This window comes from Lotus japonicus, chromosome 3 (assembly GCF_012489685.1).
Source record: "Lotus japonicus ecotype B-129 chromosome 3, LjGifu_v1.2".
Lineage (NCBI taxonomy): Eukaryota > Viridiplantae > Streptophyta > Magnoliopsida > Fabales > Fabaceae > Lotus > Lotus japonicus.
The window spans coordinates 5548381-5567508 of record NC_080043.1 but is presented as its reverse complement, the minus strand read 5'-3'; the positions used below and the strand labels follow the sequence as shown (position 1 = coordinate 5567508).

General features: G+C 36.6%; 4 protein-coding genes across 4 annotated transcripts; all 4 read left to right on the top strand.

Annotated features, from left to right (window-relative positions):
- Positions 1-1178: 1178 nt before the first annotated feature.
- On the top strand, positions 1179-6485 carry LOC130745404 (2,3-bisphosphoglycerate-independent phosphoglycerate mutase). The gene is made up of 10 exons (XM_057597624.1): positions 1179-1335; positions 1441-1607; positions 1688-1815; positions 2428-2578; positions 2658-2861; positions 3279-3703; positions 4540-4732; positions 4825-4920; positions 5697-5852; positions 6130-6485. Exons 2-10 carry the CDS (start codon positions 1455-1457, stop codon positions 6292-6294), a joined length of 1671 nt encoding a protein of 556 aa, XP_057453607.1. The 5' UTR covers positions 1179-1335; positions 1441-1454; the 3' UTR covers positions 6295-6485.
- Positions 6486-7811: 1326 nt separating this feature from the next.
- LOC130748612 (serine/threonine-protein phosphatase PP1-like) lies at positions 7812-10450 on the top strand. Its single transcript, XM_057601844.1, has 3 exons — positions 7812-7991; positions 8728-9287; positions 9876-10450. Exons 1-3 carry the CDS (start codon positions 7823-7825, stop codon positions 10038-10040), a joined length of 894 nt encoding a protein of 297 aa, XP_057457827.1. The 5' UTR covers positions 7812-7822; the 3' UTR covers positions 10041-10450.
- Positions 10451-11548: 1098 nt separating this feature from the next.
- Positions 11549-13366, top strand: LOC130748611 (tyrosine--tRNA ligase, chloroplastic/mitochondrial-like). Its single transcript, XM_057601843.1, has one exon. The coding sequence runs from the start codon at positions 11612-11614 to the stop codon at positions 13112-13114; it is 1503 nt and encodes a 500-aa protein (XP_057457826.1). The 5' UTR covers positions 11549-11611; the 3' UTR covers positions 13115-13366.
- A 3300-nt stretch (positions 13367-16666) lies between these two features.
- On the top strand, positions 16667-19121 carry LOC130749588 (uncharacterized). Its single transcript, XM_057602967.1, has 3 exons — positions 16667-16821; positions 16908-16971; positions 18445-19121. Exon 3 carries the CDS (start codon positions 18469-18471, stop codon positions 19045-19047), a length of 579 nt encoding a protein of 192 aa, XP_057458950.1. The 5' UTR covers positions 16667-16821; positions 16908-16971; positions 18445-18468; the 3' UTR covers positions 19048-19121.
- Positions 19122-19128: the final 7 nt, after the last annotated feature.

Below are 19128 nucleotides of genomic sequence, written 5' to 3'. Positions count from 1 at the left end.
GTTAGTGGTGGAGGATGGAAGTGGTGGTTATTGGAATTAAACTCCATAATCACAAAATCATTTTGAAAGCCTGAAACTATTTTGAAATTGAGTAAAAAATCATTTTACCTAAATTTTTGTCAAACATGTTTTGTTTTCCAATTTACATTTGAAACCCGCAAACCAAAAGCTCACAACCACCCTGAACAATTATTTCAAAAATTGAGTGATTGTTGAGGTTGAATTCCAGGTTTGAACCCACAACGTGCCTGTAGCATGGGATAACCCAAGCCACAAGTGCTGGGGAGATAGGCAATTTTGAATGATGTAAAAAGGATGTTAAGTTGATCTATTCTAATTTGTAGAAATGCGACCATGCAAACTCTGCAAGTAAAACCGAGTCACCTTCTCACCAGTAATATGCCAAAAGACAACCGATCCAATCCTAGTGCTTTGGTTGGATGCATATGAAACATGGCCTCCTCCACCCTTCCTTAGAAAAATGTTCATATCAAATTTGTAAGTGCTCAAAGGAGTTTCTATTAGCTACAAAAAAGGTAAAGTATCAATGCCTATCGTGTTGGAAGTATCAAGCAATGATCATCCTTCTCATCCCATCCTCAAAATGTTCCCAGCAAGTTCCCAATCTTTCTCATCACTTGTTCGTTCCTCATGTTCATAGTAAGGTCATATGTCCTAACCCAAAACAAGGCTTGATTCAGTGCAACCTCCTTAGGGTTCTCGTCCGGTAGGAGTTTCGTTAGGATAATGAGGCTTCAGTCGAAATTCCAAGGGCTTGGTGTCAAGATCCCCTCACCATCCGACTTAGCAAAGAAGCGAAAGGTAAACATAATTTTACCCATGTCGCTAACTTCACATCCGCGTTTCGCCTTTTAGAGTTGGGTGACCATAGACTTAAAAGCCCAATTGTTTGATGGACTTAAAAAAGGCATTAACATTATTTCTCAATTTGTGTTAATAACATTAATTTGATTAGGGAAAATAAAAAAAGTGCTTTATTCATTCACTACCTTAAAGCACACGATAACACCCTACTCCGGTCAAAATCCTATGGCTAAGATGTTCGATCTATTTGGACTTCGATGACACCGCCTTCAGATTTCTGTGGGCAATGGCTTCTTTTCGCGCAAGGCATCGAAAGCAGCATATACCAAAAAACAAAAAAGGAAATAAAATAAAATAAAATAAAATAAAATATAGATACGCAACACACTATTGGTCCACCACTATATTAATACACAGACCACATAGTTAGGTCGTTGTTCTTGTTCCATTGCATCATCGCCGCTCGCAAATTCGATTCAACGTTCGTTTGTGTTCTTCTGCAATAACCAGGTATGTACATGTCTGTGTTTCTGTTTCTGTTTTTTTTACTTTCTAGCATGATTCAACCATGAAGTTGTTGTTGTTCAACTGATTTCTGATCTGAACAAAACGCAGGAAAAACAAGGAAGATGGGAAGCCAGTGGAAGTTGAATGATCACCCTAAGCTTCCAAAGGGGAAGCAGATTGCCATGGTGGTTTTGGATGGTTGGGGTGAGGCCAAACCTAATGAGTACAACTGCATCCACACTGCCGAGACACCTACTATGGATTCTCTCAAAAACGTACCCATCTTTTTTGGATTTGAATGGATCTGCTGTTTTGATTGGTCGTTGTTAGATTTGATGGATCTTTTGTTGTACAGGGTGCACCTGAGAGGTGGAGATTGGTTAAGGCTCATGGGAAAGCTGTGGGGCTTCCTACTGATGATGATATGGGCAACAGTGAAGTTGGTCACAATGCTCTTGGTGCTGGCCGTATATATGCTCAGGGGTATGTATTGTTAAATTGGTCTTTTTCGGTTTGACTATAATATGGTTATTGATTGCTGATTTATCTTCTAGATTTCATTGCATTAGATTTTGTCCGGTTTTGATGCAATCAAAGTGCTTCGCAGTTGGTTTTGTTAAAATTGAATCTAATGTATTGGTCTGCGTATGCCATGTAGGTTTGACACAATTTCATGTTAGTTGTCAACTGATGTTGTCTCTTGTTATTGTTGTTGCTGTAATGGCTTGATCTTTATTGTTTTTTGAATTATCCAAGAGGTTTGTTATTGGATTCACTGATGTCTAGTGTGGTTTTAATTCTTGGATCCAATGTAATAATCAACACTTCAACAGTGCCTTTGCTTGTCATACATTGTTTCACTTTTCCTTATCACTTTGTAGTCTTATTTCTGAGTATACAATGTGTTCTGTGTTAGATTTAAGAAATTTCTATACTGGAGGCTAAATCTACCGTTATACTGTGCACGCTAGTTTATCTTGAAATACTTTCCCTGTTTGTACTTTGTTTGGCCTCTTGTTTTTTATTTTTATTTTCTTGTTTTAAATAAATTCCCGGCATGTCTGAGGATTGAGATATCATGGTTTGTGATTTCAGTGCTAAGCTTGTTGACATTGCTCTTGAATCTGGGAGCATTTATGAAGGAGAAGGTTTCAAGTACATAAAGGAATGTTTTGAAACTGGCACATTGCATCTCCTTGGGTTACTAAGTGACGGTGGAGTCCACTCCAGACTTGACCAGTTGCAGGTGAGCATTTAGGTTTGGAACTTTTGTACCTTCTATGCTTTAAAAATTGGTTAATTTCTAATTAAACGCTTTTGTGCAGTTGCTCCTTAAAGGTGTTAGTGAGCGAGGTGTTAAAAGAATTCGTTGTCATATTCTTACGGATGGCCGTGATGTTTTAGATGGCTCAAGTGTCGCATTTGTTGAAACTCTTGAAGATGATCTAGCGAAATTGCGTGAAAAAGGCATTGATGCAAGGATAGCATCAGGTGGAGGTCGAATGAATGTCACTATGGACCGTTATGAGGTACTACTTATTTGTCGTCTGCAATTTGTACAAGTCATGCATTTTTCACTGCTCCCATTATGGGATTTTAGTTTGAATTTGGACGCGCTAGTACATCTACAGCCTTTCCACCATCTCTCCTTTTTTTGAAGAAATTGTTTCGAAAAAGAAATAATTTGTGTTCCATTTTTACCTCCTTGTTTGCATATAAGATGGGATGAATGGTTTAATAGAAATTATACAATAATGACAACAGCTTTTTGTACTAGTATTTGTTGTGATAAAATACCATTTGTTTACAGAAATTGTCTTTGTTGGTAACTTCATAATTTCAATTTTTTTAGATATTAAATTTTATGTGTTTTTACTTGAAAATTGTGTATTGTGTATTTTTTACTGGTATATGTGATGATAAAATTATTCCAAATCTAACTGCAGAATGACTGGAGCGTTGTTAAACGAGGGTGGGATGCTCAAGTTCTTGGTGAAGCCTCTCATAAGTTTACTAGTGCTCTTGAAGCTGTCAAGACACTGAGGGCAGAACCAAAAGCCAATGACCAGTATCTTCCTCCTTTTGTTATCATTGATGAGAGTGGGAAGCCTGTTGGCCCAATAGTTGATGGAGATGCTGTTGTTACATTGAACTTCCGAGCAGATCGTATGGTTATGATTGCTAAAGCTCTTGAATATGAAAATTTTGACAAATTTGACAGAGTTCGTGTCCCTAAGATTCACTATGCTGGAATGCTTGAATATGATGGTGAATTGAAGCTTCCAAGGCATTACCTTGTTTCTCCACCATTGATTGAAAGAACATCTGGAGAATATTTAGTGAATAATGGTATTCGGATTTTCGCTTGCAGGTATCACTACTTGGATTGTTATGATACACCCATACAAACCCTCAGTCTTCCTAATTGTCACTCTACTTCTGTCGGTGAATGCCTTGTAACTCCTATATGCATGAAATTTGCTCTATCTGATTGGCAAGCGGAACATAGAAATTGTTTGCCAATCTTCACTAATTATGAATTTGATTTTCCTAGAATATCTTTTATTTCCCAATGCTAGTTCTAAGCAAATTTCTTATTACTAACTACCCTTGTTGACAAGTTAGCTTTCAAACTAACAACTTTTTTATGTTTCTAAACTCCTTGCTTTCATGGTATTTTTTGTTTCATCTTATCATAGTCATCTTGTTGCAAGCTAGATCTGGTCAGAATTAGGAAACTAAAAATTCAATATATATGTCTGAGGAAGAAATGATGTGAATATATGAATTTAACTCAACCTCGATCCTCTAAGCTATTTATAAGATTTTAGCCACATGCATATTATCACCTTCTTATTGTCCACTGTTGTTGTGTAGCCTAAATGGCTTTTAGAGGTAAAGCAAATGAAAAAAAACATACCTTAGAGGAAGGACTGATTCGGATAATTAGAAGCCTGTAAGCATGTCATAAGATTTTCTAAATTTACTAGCCTTTGTAATTTACTATGCAGTGAGTGAAGTGAAAATAGATGGATAGGAGTGTAATGGACCAATAGAAAATAATACCTGATAAATCTAACTATTATTCTAACTCTTGGAGTTAGGGTTCGTGTGGCAATATCTGTGTTATGTTCTCTTCAAGCGTAGAACTTTTTTTCTCTTGAATGATAGAAAAATACTTACATGTATGAATTTCTTCTTCAACAGTGAGACTGTTAAATTTGGTCACGTCACATTCTTCTGGAATGGAAACCGCTCTGGGTATTTTAACCCGGCAATGGAGGAATATGTGGAAATTCCTAGTGATAGTGGGATTACATTCAACGTCAAACCAAAGATGAAGGCAGTGGAGATTGCTGAAAAGGCAAGAGATGCAATTCTTAGCAAGAAATTTGATCAGGTAATTAACTGGGGCATTTGTTGATGTTGAGAATCATGGCTAAGGTCAAATGAACATTCCCTCATCCTTATTATACTTTATCTGTTGCTTAGGTACGTGTTAACCTCCCAAATAGTGATATGGTGGGGCATACAGGTGACATTGAAGCAACAGTTGTGGCTTGCAAGGCTGCTGATGAGGCTGTAAAGGTATGAACTTCTATTTCTCAAATATGTTGGAACATTTTTTTGTCATTATTTAGGTTTCTATTTAATAAATTGAAGTATTATAATGGTGGCTGAATACAAGAATAAAGTGCAAGATTTTGAAACAGCTTAAATTTTTAATTAAGCATGTGTATGCAAGTGGTTTTTGGTTATATATACGGAGCATGTTATGTGAGACCGTGAGGAGTTCTATGGTCAACATTTACTTTCATCTATTGAGCTTCCCATATTTGGATTCCGTGTTGCACCCCGCAATGGGAATATTGATGAAACCTATAGATGATCCAAGATTCAATATTCCCATTGCATATTCCTTACAATCCAGTGGTGCACCCCCATTGGACACTTGTTGGATCTTGGATCATCTCATTTAGACCCTAGAATGTGAAAATATGTGCAGCGAATGTAGGTCCAAGGGTCTTGTTGCCACTTATATAATTAAAATTCACATGGGTCCAAGAGTATTGTTGCCATTTATGTAAATAATTAGTTTGTTTAGGTTTAACTTTTTTCAATCACTTTTTGTTTGATTTGGCATATTCTAAGAATTAGATTTATAGTAAATTTCTTTTCTTCTCATGGAGGGGAAGAGAACATAAGTCTTTTGAATGCCAAACTATTTGTAAGTCAATAGTTCTTGCATGTAGTTTATGTCCTGTTGCTGATTACTGTAAGAAAAAGATTTATATTTAAAAGAAAAAGAGAGGTGAAAGCTAGATCGTTACACAATGTATTTATGAATGTTCGTGCAATTGCAGATGATCCTTGATGCAATTGAGCAAGTGGGTGGAATTTATGTTGTAACTGCTGACCACGGAAATGCAGAGGACATGGTGAAGAGGGACAAATCTGGAAATCCTCAACTTGACAAGAATGGAAAAATCCAGATTCTCACTTCTCACACTCTTGAGCCAGTAAGTTTGAGAAATTTTAGTTGTTCATTGATAAGAACTTTACTTAAAATACAATAACATGCTTCTCTGCCTTTAGCGAGTTATGGATGACCTGTGGTAGCTCTTGCTAAACCATTGTTTAGCTGTTATTTTAGAGGTTTTGTTAACTAACTTGGACTAAAGTGCCTAAGCATTGACCTCTTATTTCAAAATTGGTGGCCTTACCAAGCAGTTAAAAATAGCCCAGATGTGTATTTTTGCTTGAGTTCTAATCTTTAATTTGCCCTGGCTTGTGAAGGTGCCACTTGCGATTGGAGGCCCTGGACTGTCAGCTGGTGTCAGGTTCCGCAGTGATGTTCCCACCGGAGGCCTGGCCAATGTCGCAGCTACTGTGATAAATCTCCATGGATTTGAGGCTCCCAGCGACTACGAGACAACTCTGATAGAAGTAGTTGATAAATAGGACAGCATAGTTGAATTATAATTTTGTGCAAATTCGGGGAATGTGTTGTCACCCTCCAAATAATTGAGAACTTTCATCCTCCACCTCTATGGTGGGTTTTGTACTTTTGAATTTTTTAGCATTTGCTGCTGTTGACAGAGCTGGATAAACTATATTAATGAGGTTTTTAATGAAGTTTCTTTTTCTCTTTATTTAAATTCTCCTGAATCTACAATTTGTGATTGGTGTACCAATTTACAAGGTCATCTCTAAATCATGTTTGTGATGTTTGATGTTGTCACGCTTCAATACTTTGCTTGGTTGATTTGTGTTTCATGAATGAGGGACATTGGTATCACTTTTAACTTCTTTGTTGCAATGGAAACCTTGCAAATGTGCAAACATCTTGTTTAAGTTCTAACAAATTTGAGTTTAAGATGATGTGTTATTACGATTTAAGTATTATGGTTTTCATGTGTGGTTCATTGCTGGTGCTTGTTCCCGGACACTCAAGGAATATAGACATGGTTGCAGGCCACATATTGGCCGTGGAAAAGAGGAAGAAGATTGAGGGAAGTGAGAGAAATGTATTGCTATAAATATTTTTAAATTTTATTAAATTTAAACTATTGATTTTTATTGATATATACAACGGTAAATATTAATTGTACTATAGTGGTTAAGGTTTTTTATGTGAACCATGTTAGACAAAATCCATCTTCTTTCCAACTCAGATATTGAGAAACAAATAATTTTCAAATGGGGAAGTATTGCATGTAGAAATATTATTTACTTCCTTATTGGAAAACCAACTCATGTGATGTCAACTGTCATAAAAAAAAAACCATGAACCACACTACACTAATGAGACACCTCAACGCCGCGGTTTTATGATGATTGTTTTTTACCATCATAAAACGCGTTGTTTTAGAGTTTTCACTTTGTGGCCGTTTAAAACTGCCACAAAAATATCCAAACACCTAAGAGTGGTCCGTCAATCATAAGCAACACTTCATAACTCAATAAATCTGATTCGTGTATATACAAAAATAGTAACAACATTCTCATACACCATATATTTCTTCTCTTTCTATATCCCACTACTTACTAAACCTTTTCATAGCTCAATAGTCAATAGGCTCAACACCTTCATATATTTGGATAAGTTAAAACTTAGAAGCACATAAACCCACCCTCCTAATCTTAGTAACAACGGTTGGGTGCTTTTACTACCTTCCATTCGTTAGCAACTATAAGATCCTCAGCTTCTCAACCATAGGAAAAAAAAGTCAAATTGATCAAACAAAATCCAACATCTCCAAATTTATCCTAAACTTTGCTACTTTTTTGGAACATTTCATTCTTCTCCTATATCAAGTTGAACCCATAACATACCATCCTTTTTGGCCCTTCCCCTGCCTTGGCATTCTATCATCAACTTGCTTCATCCCATGAGAGAAATCAGAACATAAAACAAAATATTGTTTTACACACATTAGAGATAAAGCCATATGAGAAAAACTGGACCTAAAAGTAGAGGAATAGGGGGATGGAAGGATTGGATGAGTTCATAGAGAGGCTTTTAGAAGCAAGGAAGAACAGGAGCAAGCGAATTCATCTGGCGGAGTCAGAAATTCGCAACCTTTGCACCACCGCGAAAGATATCTTTCTCGGCCAGCCAGTCCTACTTGAATTGGAAGCTCCCATTAACATTTGTGGTATTTCCAATTTCCCTAACTCATACTATCAAACAATGTATAATAATGTAATGTCTTCCTTTTCCCCCCTCTTGTGTAATAGTTAACATAGGCACTAAAAAAAGCGTTGGGTAAGGAATCAAAATAAAAGGTTTCTATTGCCAATACATGCTTATTTGTTGAATCACTCTCCCTTAGAAGGTTGCGTATCAAAACTTATTGTTAATGTAACGACTCTCATCTCTCTTGGTAAATGATCTATAAGAACCTACGGTTTCAAAGACATGTCTTGGCCCATGGTGATTATCAGAGTCGATGGCCGAGGGAGGGGGCATGCTGATTGTGCATTAATTAAAAGGTTTCTATTGGCAACACATGCTTATTTGTTAAGAACAAATCACTTCCCCACAAAATATTGTGTGCTTGATTCTTGTTGTTAATGTAACGAATCGGTTGGTGAATAACTATAAGAACTTATGGTCCTAGAGACATGTCTTGGTCCATGGTGGTTATCAGAGCCGGTGGCTGAGGGAGGGGGCATGCTGCTGCCATGACCTCTCAAGCGTTTCAATTTTATTTTCTTACATGTGATACATATGTGTGTAAGCTCTAGAAACCATTGTAGGCATGTCCTAACTGCACACTCAAACATTTTATAAAGAAAACGGTTTCTATTGCTTGCATGCATATGCATGTAATGGACTAATGGTAGGTGATGAAATCATATGATTTTTATTTTTGTGGTGTTCTTCTTTAGGTGACATACACGGCCAATACCCTGACCTGTTACGAGTGTTTGAGTATGGTGGGTTCCCTCCAGCTTCCAATTACCTATTCCTTGGGGACTACGTAGACAGAGGAAAACAGAGCATAGAGACAATATGTCTCCTCCTCGCCTACAAAATCAAATACCCAGAAAACTTTTTCCTTCTTCGAGGGAACCATGAATGTGCCTCCATCAACAGAATCTATGGATTCTACGACGAGTGCAAGAGAAGGTTCAGTGTTCGTCTATGGAAGCTATTCACAGACTGCTTCAATTGTTTGCCGGTGGTTGCGGTGGTCGACGACAAGATCATCTGCATGCACGGTGGGCTTTCACCTGAAATGGAAAGCTTGGATCAGATAAAAGCTATTGAGAGGCCATTGGACGTGCCGGATCAAGGTCTCTTGTGTGACATTCTTTGGTCTGATCCTGATGTGGAAATAAAAGGGTGGGGTGAGAATGATAGGGGTGTTTCCTACACTTTTGGACCAGATATCGTTGCTGAGTTCTTGAAGAAACATGATCTTGATCTTATATGTCGGGCTCATCAGGTTGGTCTTTCTCTAACAACAATAAGACATACTGCATTTGAATACACTTTGAGATTGACAAAAAAAAAAATACACATACAACTTTCTTACCTTTTGTGGTGGCTGTCCATAGTGATTTGGTCTTCGCCATACTTTTGAGATCAAACATACACATAATCGAGAAGAAGAAGCATGAGTTTAATAATTATATAAACATTGTGTAAATAAGTTCAACACAAATATCTTATTAGTCATCGTATATGCCGTGTTCATCAGGTTAGAAAGATCTTAATTATGTGCTTATTCATAAGCTAATTTGAGAAACTTATTGAAACAAGATTAAAATAGGTTATAGGTAAGTATAAGTGTTTATTCATCTAACTTGAGTAGCTTATAAAAATAAGTTCAAAACAGTTTATAGACATGTATACGCACATGATTACAATATTTGATTATATTTTATCATCTTGAATATGATTATAATCAGATGTGTTTTACTCACAATGCTGTCTTATTTCTTACTAACATTCAGAACCATTTTCCCCCTCAAATATTCATTCATTCTTCAACATGTTGAATTCAACCATTGACATGGAACTTGTTCCTCAGGTTGTTGAAGATGGCTACCTATTCTTCGCAGACAGACAGCTAGTGACCATATTTTCAGCACCAAACTATTGTGGGGAGTTCAACAATGCAGGGGCACTAATGTGTGTGGATGAAACTTTACTCTGTTCATTTCAGATTATCAAACCCTTGAGAGGAAAAACCTGAATGGTTTTTGCAAGCAGAGAACACCGGGGCTGAAATTTTGCTCCAAACAATTAAGTTGTTTGATGAAGGTGTTGGAGCTCAAAGCTCTTTCCCCAAATTCAAAAACTTGTTCTTCACATTGTCTTAGAGTAGATTTCTTTCTAGAGAGAGGAGTTAAGTGAGAAATATTTGGCACCCACCTCCATTTTCTTCAGTTGTAAATTATCCATGTAATGAACCTGAGATTAGAAGAGGGTAGACATATAAGAGATCCATTAAAAAAGGCACAAAGTTTATGTATACTTTTACATCATTGTATAACAAGTAAAATTGTACTGTACATATTCAACAGATTACACAATTCCTACTCTAATGCTCTCCTAAGACAGCTGCAACATCTCTTCCATGTACATGAATTTGGTCTTGATAAAGTTTTCAGTTCAAAGATAGCTGCAATTTAATTCCATCTCGATGAACATGCTGCACTATTCAAAGCTTGCAACAATGAATCCAATCTCAGAAGCAATTACACTTTAAGACAGCAGCAGCAAATCGAATATGCAATTTATAATAGCAGCATAAATTAAGTTTTAGAGCAGTTACAATAGTTAAGAATTTGTTTTCTTATATGTCTCTCCTTTTTCCCGCACAAAAGAGAAGAAGTAAACAAATGCAGCAAATATAACCCCAAACAGTGATGCTAATTGCTAAGTTATGAACTAGACAAAGACCCATGTGAACCAGCAAAGGTAATGTGATGTACATAAATGAACCATCAAATATATGGTGATATGCAAAAGTGTACTAGTAAATAGACCAACCAGTCTTCTTCTTCTGCACAAAACATAACCAAAGATAAACAAACAGTGCAAAACATTCTCTCTTTTTTTCTCACCAATCTCTAAACTTATATTCTCACTATAATGTCTTGCTTACTAGTTTCTAGCACTAGTCAAGCTCAAAGATGCTGCCTTTCTATGTTGCCAATTAAAAATGTCTCTTGTCTTCATGCAGTAGTACAAAGTGGATATCCCTACCATTATTTAGTGCCATTTTCGCCTTTTGAAAACATGCTTGAGTTGGATGCTAGAAGTCACTAATACTATCATAAAACAAATGACAACAGCTAACTTGTTTTTGTTACCACTAGAGGACTATAATTTTTTTCTCTTGTTCATCATCCTTGTGGATAAACTAGCAAATGAAATTGTAATGTGATATGCACAAATAGCCTAGCAAATGTCATGCAATATGCACAAATGATCTACCAAATGAACCAGCAACAGGAACTAATGTCCCATTTCCTGCACAAAACAGAACTACAAGTAGCAACTATGTTTTTTTTTCTGCAGAAAATAAAACAAATGCAGAATTTATCTGAACCATTGGATGAATCCAACGGTCGAGGTAGCAAGAGAATAGTTACAGAAAATTGAAGGCTTAAATATTTAGAGGGCCCTAAACCAAAGAATCCTGAATTTAGAGGGACCAAAAACATATTAAAGCCAAAATCAAATGATCTTGAACTCTCACACAGTCTCACACTCTCACTCCACATCCCAAAACCTCAAACTAGCATTCACCAATTCACCATGACCACCACTTTTGCTTCAAGGACCATTCTCTCTTCCCATCCAACCAAGCTCTTCATCCTTCCTTTCAAACCTCCCTCTTCCCATTTCCCTCTCCGTTTCACCAGAGCCACCTGCACTCTACATTCCCAGCAACAACAACAGCAGCGACAACAACCTCAAAATGGTCGCAGTGTCATCGGAATCCTCGAAGAACGGGGGCTTCTTGAATCCATTACCAGCGATGCTCTCAGAAGCGCTTCTTCAACTGCACCCCTCAGGGTCTACTGCGGATTCGACCCTACCGCCGAGAGCTTGCACTTGGGCAACCTTCTGGGCATCATTGTACTCTCCTGGTTCCGCCGCTGCGGCCATAATGTCGTTGCCTTGATCGGCGGCGCCACCGCTCGCGTCGGCGACCCATCTGGGAAGAGCATCGAGAGGCCTGAGCTTGATGTTGAAACATTGGAGAGGAACACTCTGGGTATTGGAAACACCATCAGAACAATCTTGGGTCGTGCTCAAAATCTCAACTTGGAGGAGTTGAGTGTGGATGATGATGATGATGATGATGGTAACTTGTTTGATTCTTCTGTTGTGGTTTTGAACAATTATGATTGGTGGAAGGAGTTTAGTTTGTTGGATTTTTTGAAAAGGGTTGGTAAATATGCTAGGGTGGGTTCAATGATGGCTAAGGAGAGTGTGAGGAAGAGGTTGGAGTCTGAACAAGGGATGAGTTATACTGAGTTTACTTACCAGTTGTTACAGGGCTATGATTTCTTGCACTTGTTTCAGAATGAGGGTGTTAGTGTTCAAATTGGGGGTAGTGATCAATGGGGGAATATAACTGCTGGCACTGAGTTAGTTAGAAAGATATTGCAGGTTGAGAGTGCTGTCTATGGCTTGACATTTCCTCTTTTATTGAAAAGTGATGGCACAAAATTTGGTAAGTCTGAGGATGGTGCTATTTGGTTGTCTCCAGTCTTGTTATCTCCATACAAGTTTTACCAGTATTTTTTCTCCGTTCCGGATGCTGATGTGGTTAGGTTCTTGAAGATTCTTACATTTTTGGATATTGAAGAGATAGTTAAGTTGGAGGAAGAGATGGTGAAACCTGGGTATGCGCCTAATACTGCGCAGCGGAGGCTTGCAGAAGAAGTTACCCGATTTGTTCATGGAGAAGATGGTTTAAGGGAGGCTCTTAGGGCAACTGAAGCATTGAGGCCTGGATCTGAGACAAAGCTGGACTGGAAAACCATTGAGGGGATTGCTGAGGATGTACCCTCTTGTTCTTTAGCTTATGATGAGGTTTTGAACCAATCATTGGTTGATCTTTCAGTTTCTTCTGGTTTATTTGACAGCAAATCTGCTGCGCGGCGTTTGTTAAAACAAGGAGGACTTTACTTGAATAACAGCAGAGTAAATAGTGAAAATAAGAAGATTGAGGTAGCAGATATAGTGGATGGGAAGGTTCTTCTTTTATCTGCAGGAAAAAAGAATAAGGTGCTGGTGCGAATAGCATGATAGGATTTATTAAATGAACATTCTTTGAAGATTGTTTTATTTACTCTGTAAGTTTGTTTTATGTTTAGTTAAGCTTTGATTTTGGTGCTACACAGTACACAAGAGCTTTAAAGTTACCTGTGAAACAAGTATGTTAATTTGCAACTGGTAATATGTTCCAACATGTAACTTCCATGACATGGATGGCCTTGTATGCTACTCACATTTGTTAATTGCTTTCCTTATTAATAAACTGTGCAGCTGTCTACTAGTTTTTATAGTTTCTGTCAGTGCAGCGCAATAGTAAATATGTATGATATAAAATTCTAGATTATGGAATATCGAAGTAAATAAGTTGCTCAACCATAGTTGAGATGGATTATAAGTGCCAACAATATTGAGCATCGATTAGTGAAGTCTTAAGTTATTTGAATTTGAATGGTAATCTTGTGTTGGGGACTGGCTGGTTGATTGCTGTTGGGGCCTCTCACTGGCAATCTTAATTTGGATCTAGAATATTTGAGGTTATGCTTCATATTTAATATTGGGTGCGTTCGGGTAAATAATTAAGCGCTTAGTGCATGCGCTTATTCATAAGCTAAATTGAAAAGTTTATTGAAATAAGCTCAAAATAGATTGGTATAAGCGCTTATTCATAACTCTTAAATCTAATCTGAGTAGCTTTTCAAAATAGGCTGAAAATAGCTTATAGGTAGGTTGTAAGCTATAAGCTCTCTCAAACACTTGCATAAGCGTTTAGGTTATAAGATAAACTCAAATAAAAACTTCCAAATGGGGTTAGTTAGACTTCATTGAAGGTTGGTTGAAGACCCTTTTGGGCACAATTTAAAAAGGGGTTAGATAATTAGTAATATGAACAAATTACTGGTGAAATAAACTTTTTTAGTTAGTAAGAAGGGTTGTGTTATTTACACCATCTGCTGCCTTTCTCATGGGCACAAATAGCAAGATCAGCATTTCACTGGAACCATTGAATTTTAGTGTAGTTCACAGTCATACTATATTTATTTTACAGTCCAGTCCGTATCTAACATTTCTGTTTCGAGAAAATATAAATGTTGAGTCTATTATGTATTAAACTAAATTACATTTGTTGAGTTGCATAAAAACTAAAAACACTATATTAGGGATTGATGGGTGCGAGTGAACCGATTATATTTTTTCTGGATGAGGTTAAAGGTTGAGAGTTGAGACTGACTGCTTAACATCTGCTTTGTGTATTCTCTTCATCTATTGAAAAATTAATAATAGGATGCAGAAGAAGAGGAGCTGTGCACCTAAGGGATAGAAACACCAGAAATTGCCCTTGCCTGAACATTTATGTTTTCTTTTTGAAGTTCACTTGCAGATTATTTTTCTATGTTGTTTGTCTCTGAGACTCTGACACACCAGAAAATGAAAGATTCAGAAGATTGATTGATTGACATAAGAAGGGTAGGTGAAAATATTCATCTTTCTGCACCATTACATAATATTCCCTTCTCTAGCAATTCAGAAAGAGAGGATTGAAGAAAATGTATGTTGTTTTTTAATGCATTTGATTTGGTTCAGGTGTGATATTTGATCACTTTGATCTTGTTTCTGGTTTCATTATTATAGCTTTTCTAAACCTGTCATCCAAAAGTCAGTGTTTGTAAATTGGACAATTATTATTGAGACAGGAGTAACAAATGATAATTTCTCTGTAGACGATTAACTTTCTTCAGTTTGAAGTGTGGATACATGAGTTCAGTGAGCATGACATTGTGAGACTAAGGGGCTTTGTATTTCTTGTTTTTTCTGATTTATTTTGTACCCCTCGATTCCAAAGGATGTTGAGACTTGAGATTGTAATCGTTTCTAGCTAGTTCTTAATCTACAAGATACATAAATCTTGAAGTCTCTGGTAGGGAACTTCACCAGCTGGTGCGGGGTTGAAATAATAGCACCTAGCACATTTAAGTGAAGGTTAGTATAGTGTTGTAGGAATTTAGCATTAGCTGCCTTTGAGTTTCAACCATCTTCGATGGTGAGCCATGTTTGTAGGTAGCCCAAAGGGGTCATATGATCACTAGTCAAACCAATGAAGTCAATCTCTGGGGTATGAATTAAGTCCTCAATATTGGTGAGTCTCATTCAAACGTTGATATATGAGATGTAGAGGAGAATGGTGGGGTACAAAACCTTAACGACAAGTTGCATGGAAGACATTTTTTTTAAGTGGTGCACTGGTGATCCACGGTTAATAGCTGTTGATTCAAAATCGTCAATTAAAAAATTGTTATATCAATGACTATAAAATGCGGATCACTGATCGACAACTTAAAAAACTGATCTACCCTACAACTTTCAAATCTTAACTTGAATATGTCAAGTACAACCTTCTTTGTTGCAGAAAGCTTTAATGGGGCATTGTTGAAGCACATGCACTTGTTTTCCAGCACAAATCAAGGACAACAAGTTTAGCAACAGCGACAAGTAAGCTCTGCTTAGTCATATGCATTGCATGCACCTCAACTAGTTTAAATATCTAAAGTCAAACACTATGCAGCATTTATTAAAATTGACTTTTGGTTTTAAAAAAGTGAACTTTTAAAAAAAGTCTAATTTAGAAGAAAGGTATCAGCTAATTAAATTTAGGCATGTTTCATAGAGTAATTCTTCTCCACACACAAATCTACCACATCACAACCAATAAAAAATCTTCAACAATCAACCCATTCAATTAAGAATAAATAAAAAAGATAGCGTAATAAAGATGATCACATGACTATTCATTTCTTTGGTCATTTTTTTTTGGTACATCAAAAATATAAATTGCACTTTCAGGGATTAATCCCTGGATCTCCTCCACTCAACTCATATGTCCCCTAACTCTTACCACTTGAGTTATCATCTAGGGACCGATCACTTTCTTCTAAGTCTCCTCTCAGGGATTAAAATCTCTTCATAGTCATAAAAAATCATTTTGTTAAAAAGTAATCTCATTTCTCTTAACTGTTATGTTTTAATCATCTTCTTTTCTTATTATTATGATTATTTTAAAGCAGATAGTTTAAATCTGGTGACTCATTGAATTTTGCATATTTTACTAGATAAAGGTTGACAATCATTTTCCTTGTTTGAGCAAATCACAAATTTAACAATACAAAAAAAAAATATTTGGAGTTTATATAAAAAATTAGTATATTCACCAAAAACAAATATAACAAACTAGTATTATCTTTACTTTAACTAATTATTCAATTAACTATAATTTTATGTTTCTTAATTTTTTAATCAATGTTTTAAAACAGTTTGAAGTGTTATCCTGAGGTTAAGGGGGTGTTTGTTACAAGTTATCAAAAATCATCCCCGGGTAAGTGGATTCTATGATGTGAATGTTATTTCCAGACATCTTTTAAAAAAGTGTTTTGTTGATAAATTCAATTCTCAGGTATGTTTTTAAAATTTATTTAATTAAAATATTTAAAAATATAAAATTTGTACCAAACATGGAAATGTTACATTCCCAACCTAACTTACCCGGGAATCATTAAAGATCCCTTCTACCAAACGCCCTCGTTCCTGTATCTTTGGATATCTCATTTAATTAATGTTGATTAACACGCAATATTTGTCTATTTGTTTTTGTATCGCTTTCATTCGTGTTTTTTCTTCCCTCTTTCACACGCACAGGCCCACGAAACCGTCGACTTCGGAAGCATTTCATAACTGAACCTCTCAAGGTGCGTTTAGGGGTTTTCAAATATTCAAGTCTTGATAATTTGTATTGCAATTTCACCGTTTAGAAGCTTTATTCAATTTGTTGCAGTTTGTGTATGTATGCTGACAAGTGAGAATTCAACCCTTCAATTTCCTTCTTCAATTATTCCCAGGTATGTCACCACCAATGCCGTATTATTTTACTGTTTCTCATATTTTGATTCATTTGGTTAGACTGTGTTTGGTTTTCAGTTCGAAAGTCTGTTTAGGGCATCGGAATTCGAGATCACACATTCCAATGCCCCGAACGTGAAAGAGGTTTTGGACCTTTTTGAACTGGAAACCAAACATGCACTTAGTTGTTCAATCCTACAAATTATTCATCCATGTTTGATGTTTCTAATTTTGCCTTTAATTAATTTGTAAATCATTCATGCTCATGGGACTATGCACTCTGCAAAGTTGTTATAGAATGAAATCATAAGAGGCAACATTTACTTTCTGTCTTTTTTGTTTTTACTTAGAAACACAGGGGATCTATCTAGTGAGGATAGATCATACATGGATTAGTCAGTATTATTAACTATTCCATGTTCTAATTTTTCACTTGATATGCTTCTTACACACACAAGTCCTCAAGCAGAAAGCTATCCTAAATCAAGTTCTTTAGTTAATAAAAAACATAAGAGGGCGAGCCTCGGTGCAACAGTCGGGTTGCTGCCATGTGATTTTGCGGTCATGGGGCGAGCCGTGGAATAAGCCTCTTGCAAAAATGCAAGGTAAGACTGTCTACATAAGATTCACAAAGTGGATCCGGCCCCTCCGTGCCCCTCGCGCATAGTGAGAGTATTATAACACAGCACCAGGGTTGCCCTTAAGTATATAAAAACTGTAAGCGATAAACTGTTAACGTTTATTTCAAATACAACTGGGTCAGAAGATGGGGGACATGGTGTCAGAGGGAGCTTTTTACCATTAAACTTACTTGAGTAATTGCTCATCTCATTATTTTACTCATTACAGTGTGCTTATATTTCCTATAGCCACTTTTCTGATGTATCTAGTGGTTAGCTATTAGATTATACACTTTTTGTTTTTTAAATAATAATTTATCTCTTATTCTTCAAAAGTTCTTATCTTCTTCCTTTTCAACTGCCGTAAAAGGCATGGAATTAGAAACTCAATTCTATTGTGCAATCCTTAAAGATATACACCACTGTGTGTCATTTTTAAGGGTGTGGTTGAGTTGTAAAAATGCTAATTCAGAGCACCAGACTGATAATCTGAGTGAGACATGCCTATTGCCTGGAAACTAGAGTTAATGAAGATCCAGGCAAAATACCGGACTGCCCAATCAACTTTGGAGTTCCCTCGTTGGGCAGTTCATCAATGATGTCTATGTAATTATAGCTTTTACATGTCTAAGAGAAATGTCAATATAAAGGTAAGAAAAATTAGGCATATACCTGGAGAGGACAACCCTGTAACTTCCATTTTCTTCTAAGCTTATATTACATACATCGAAAAGGCCATAATTAAAAAGTTTGTGACTCAAAGATACTTGATATGATGTCAATACTAGGTATATAATGTATTGAAGTGTATTTGTTGTTTTACTGAAAATGCACATTTGCTTGACAATACAGGATTGTTAAGAAGGAAAAAGCAGGATGAAAGTAGGATCTAGTAAAGGGGGAAAAGTGTGTCTGATTGTGACAGGTATCCTGATTGCAATTGTATTGCTAATAGTGATTCTAGCTTTGACAGTGTTCAAAGCTAAACATCCCGTTACCACAGTAGACTCGATGAAGCTAGAGGATGTTGACGTGAAGTTGGATATAGCAAAACTAAGGGTAGATTTGAACGTGACCTTGGACGTGAATCTCTCGGTGAAGAACCCGAATAAGGTGGGATTCAAGTACTCAGACAGCACTGCTCAACTCAACTATAGAGGACAGCAGATAGGTGAAGTCCCTATACCTGCTGGAGAGATTTCTTCTGATCAGACCAAGGGATTCAACCTCACCCTCACCATTATGGCAGACCGTTTGCTCTCCAATTCCCAGCTTTTCTCTGATGTCACATCTGGTACATTGCCCCTGAACACTTTCTCCAGAATTTCTGGCAAAGTCAGCATCATGGGCTTTATCAAAGTGCATGTGGTTTCCTATACATCTTGTGATATTGCAGTTAATATTTCCAATAGAACAGTTGGGAACCAAGAGTGCCATTACAAGACAAAACTTTGATTATTCATTTTCAGTTTATGAGTGAACTTTAGTAGGCTATACAAGTATTATTTAATTTTTAATTAATCTGTTCATATTTTG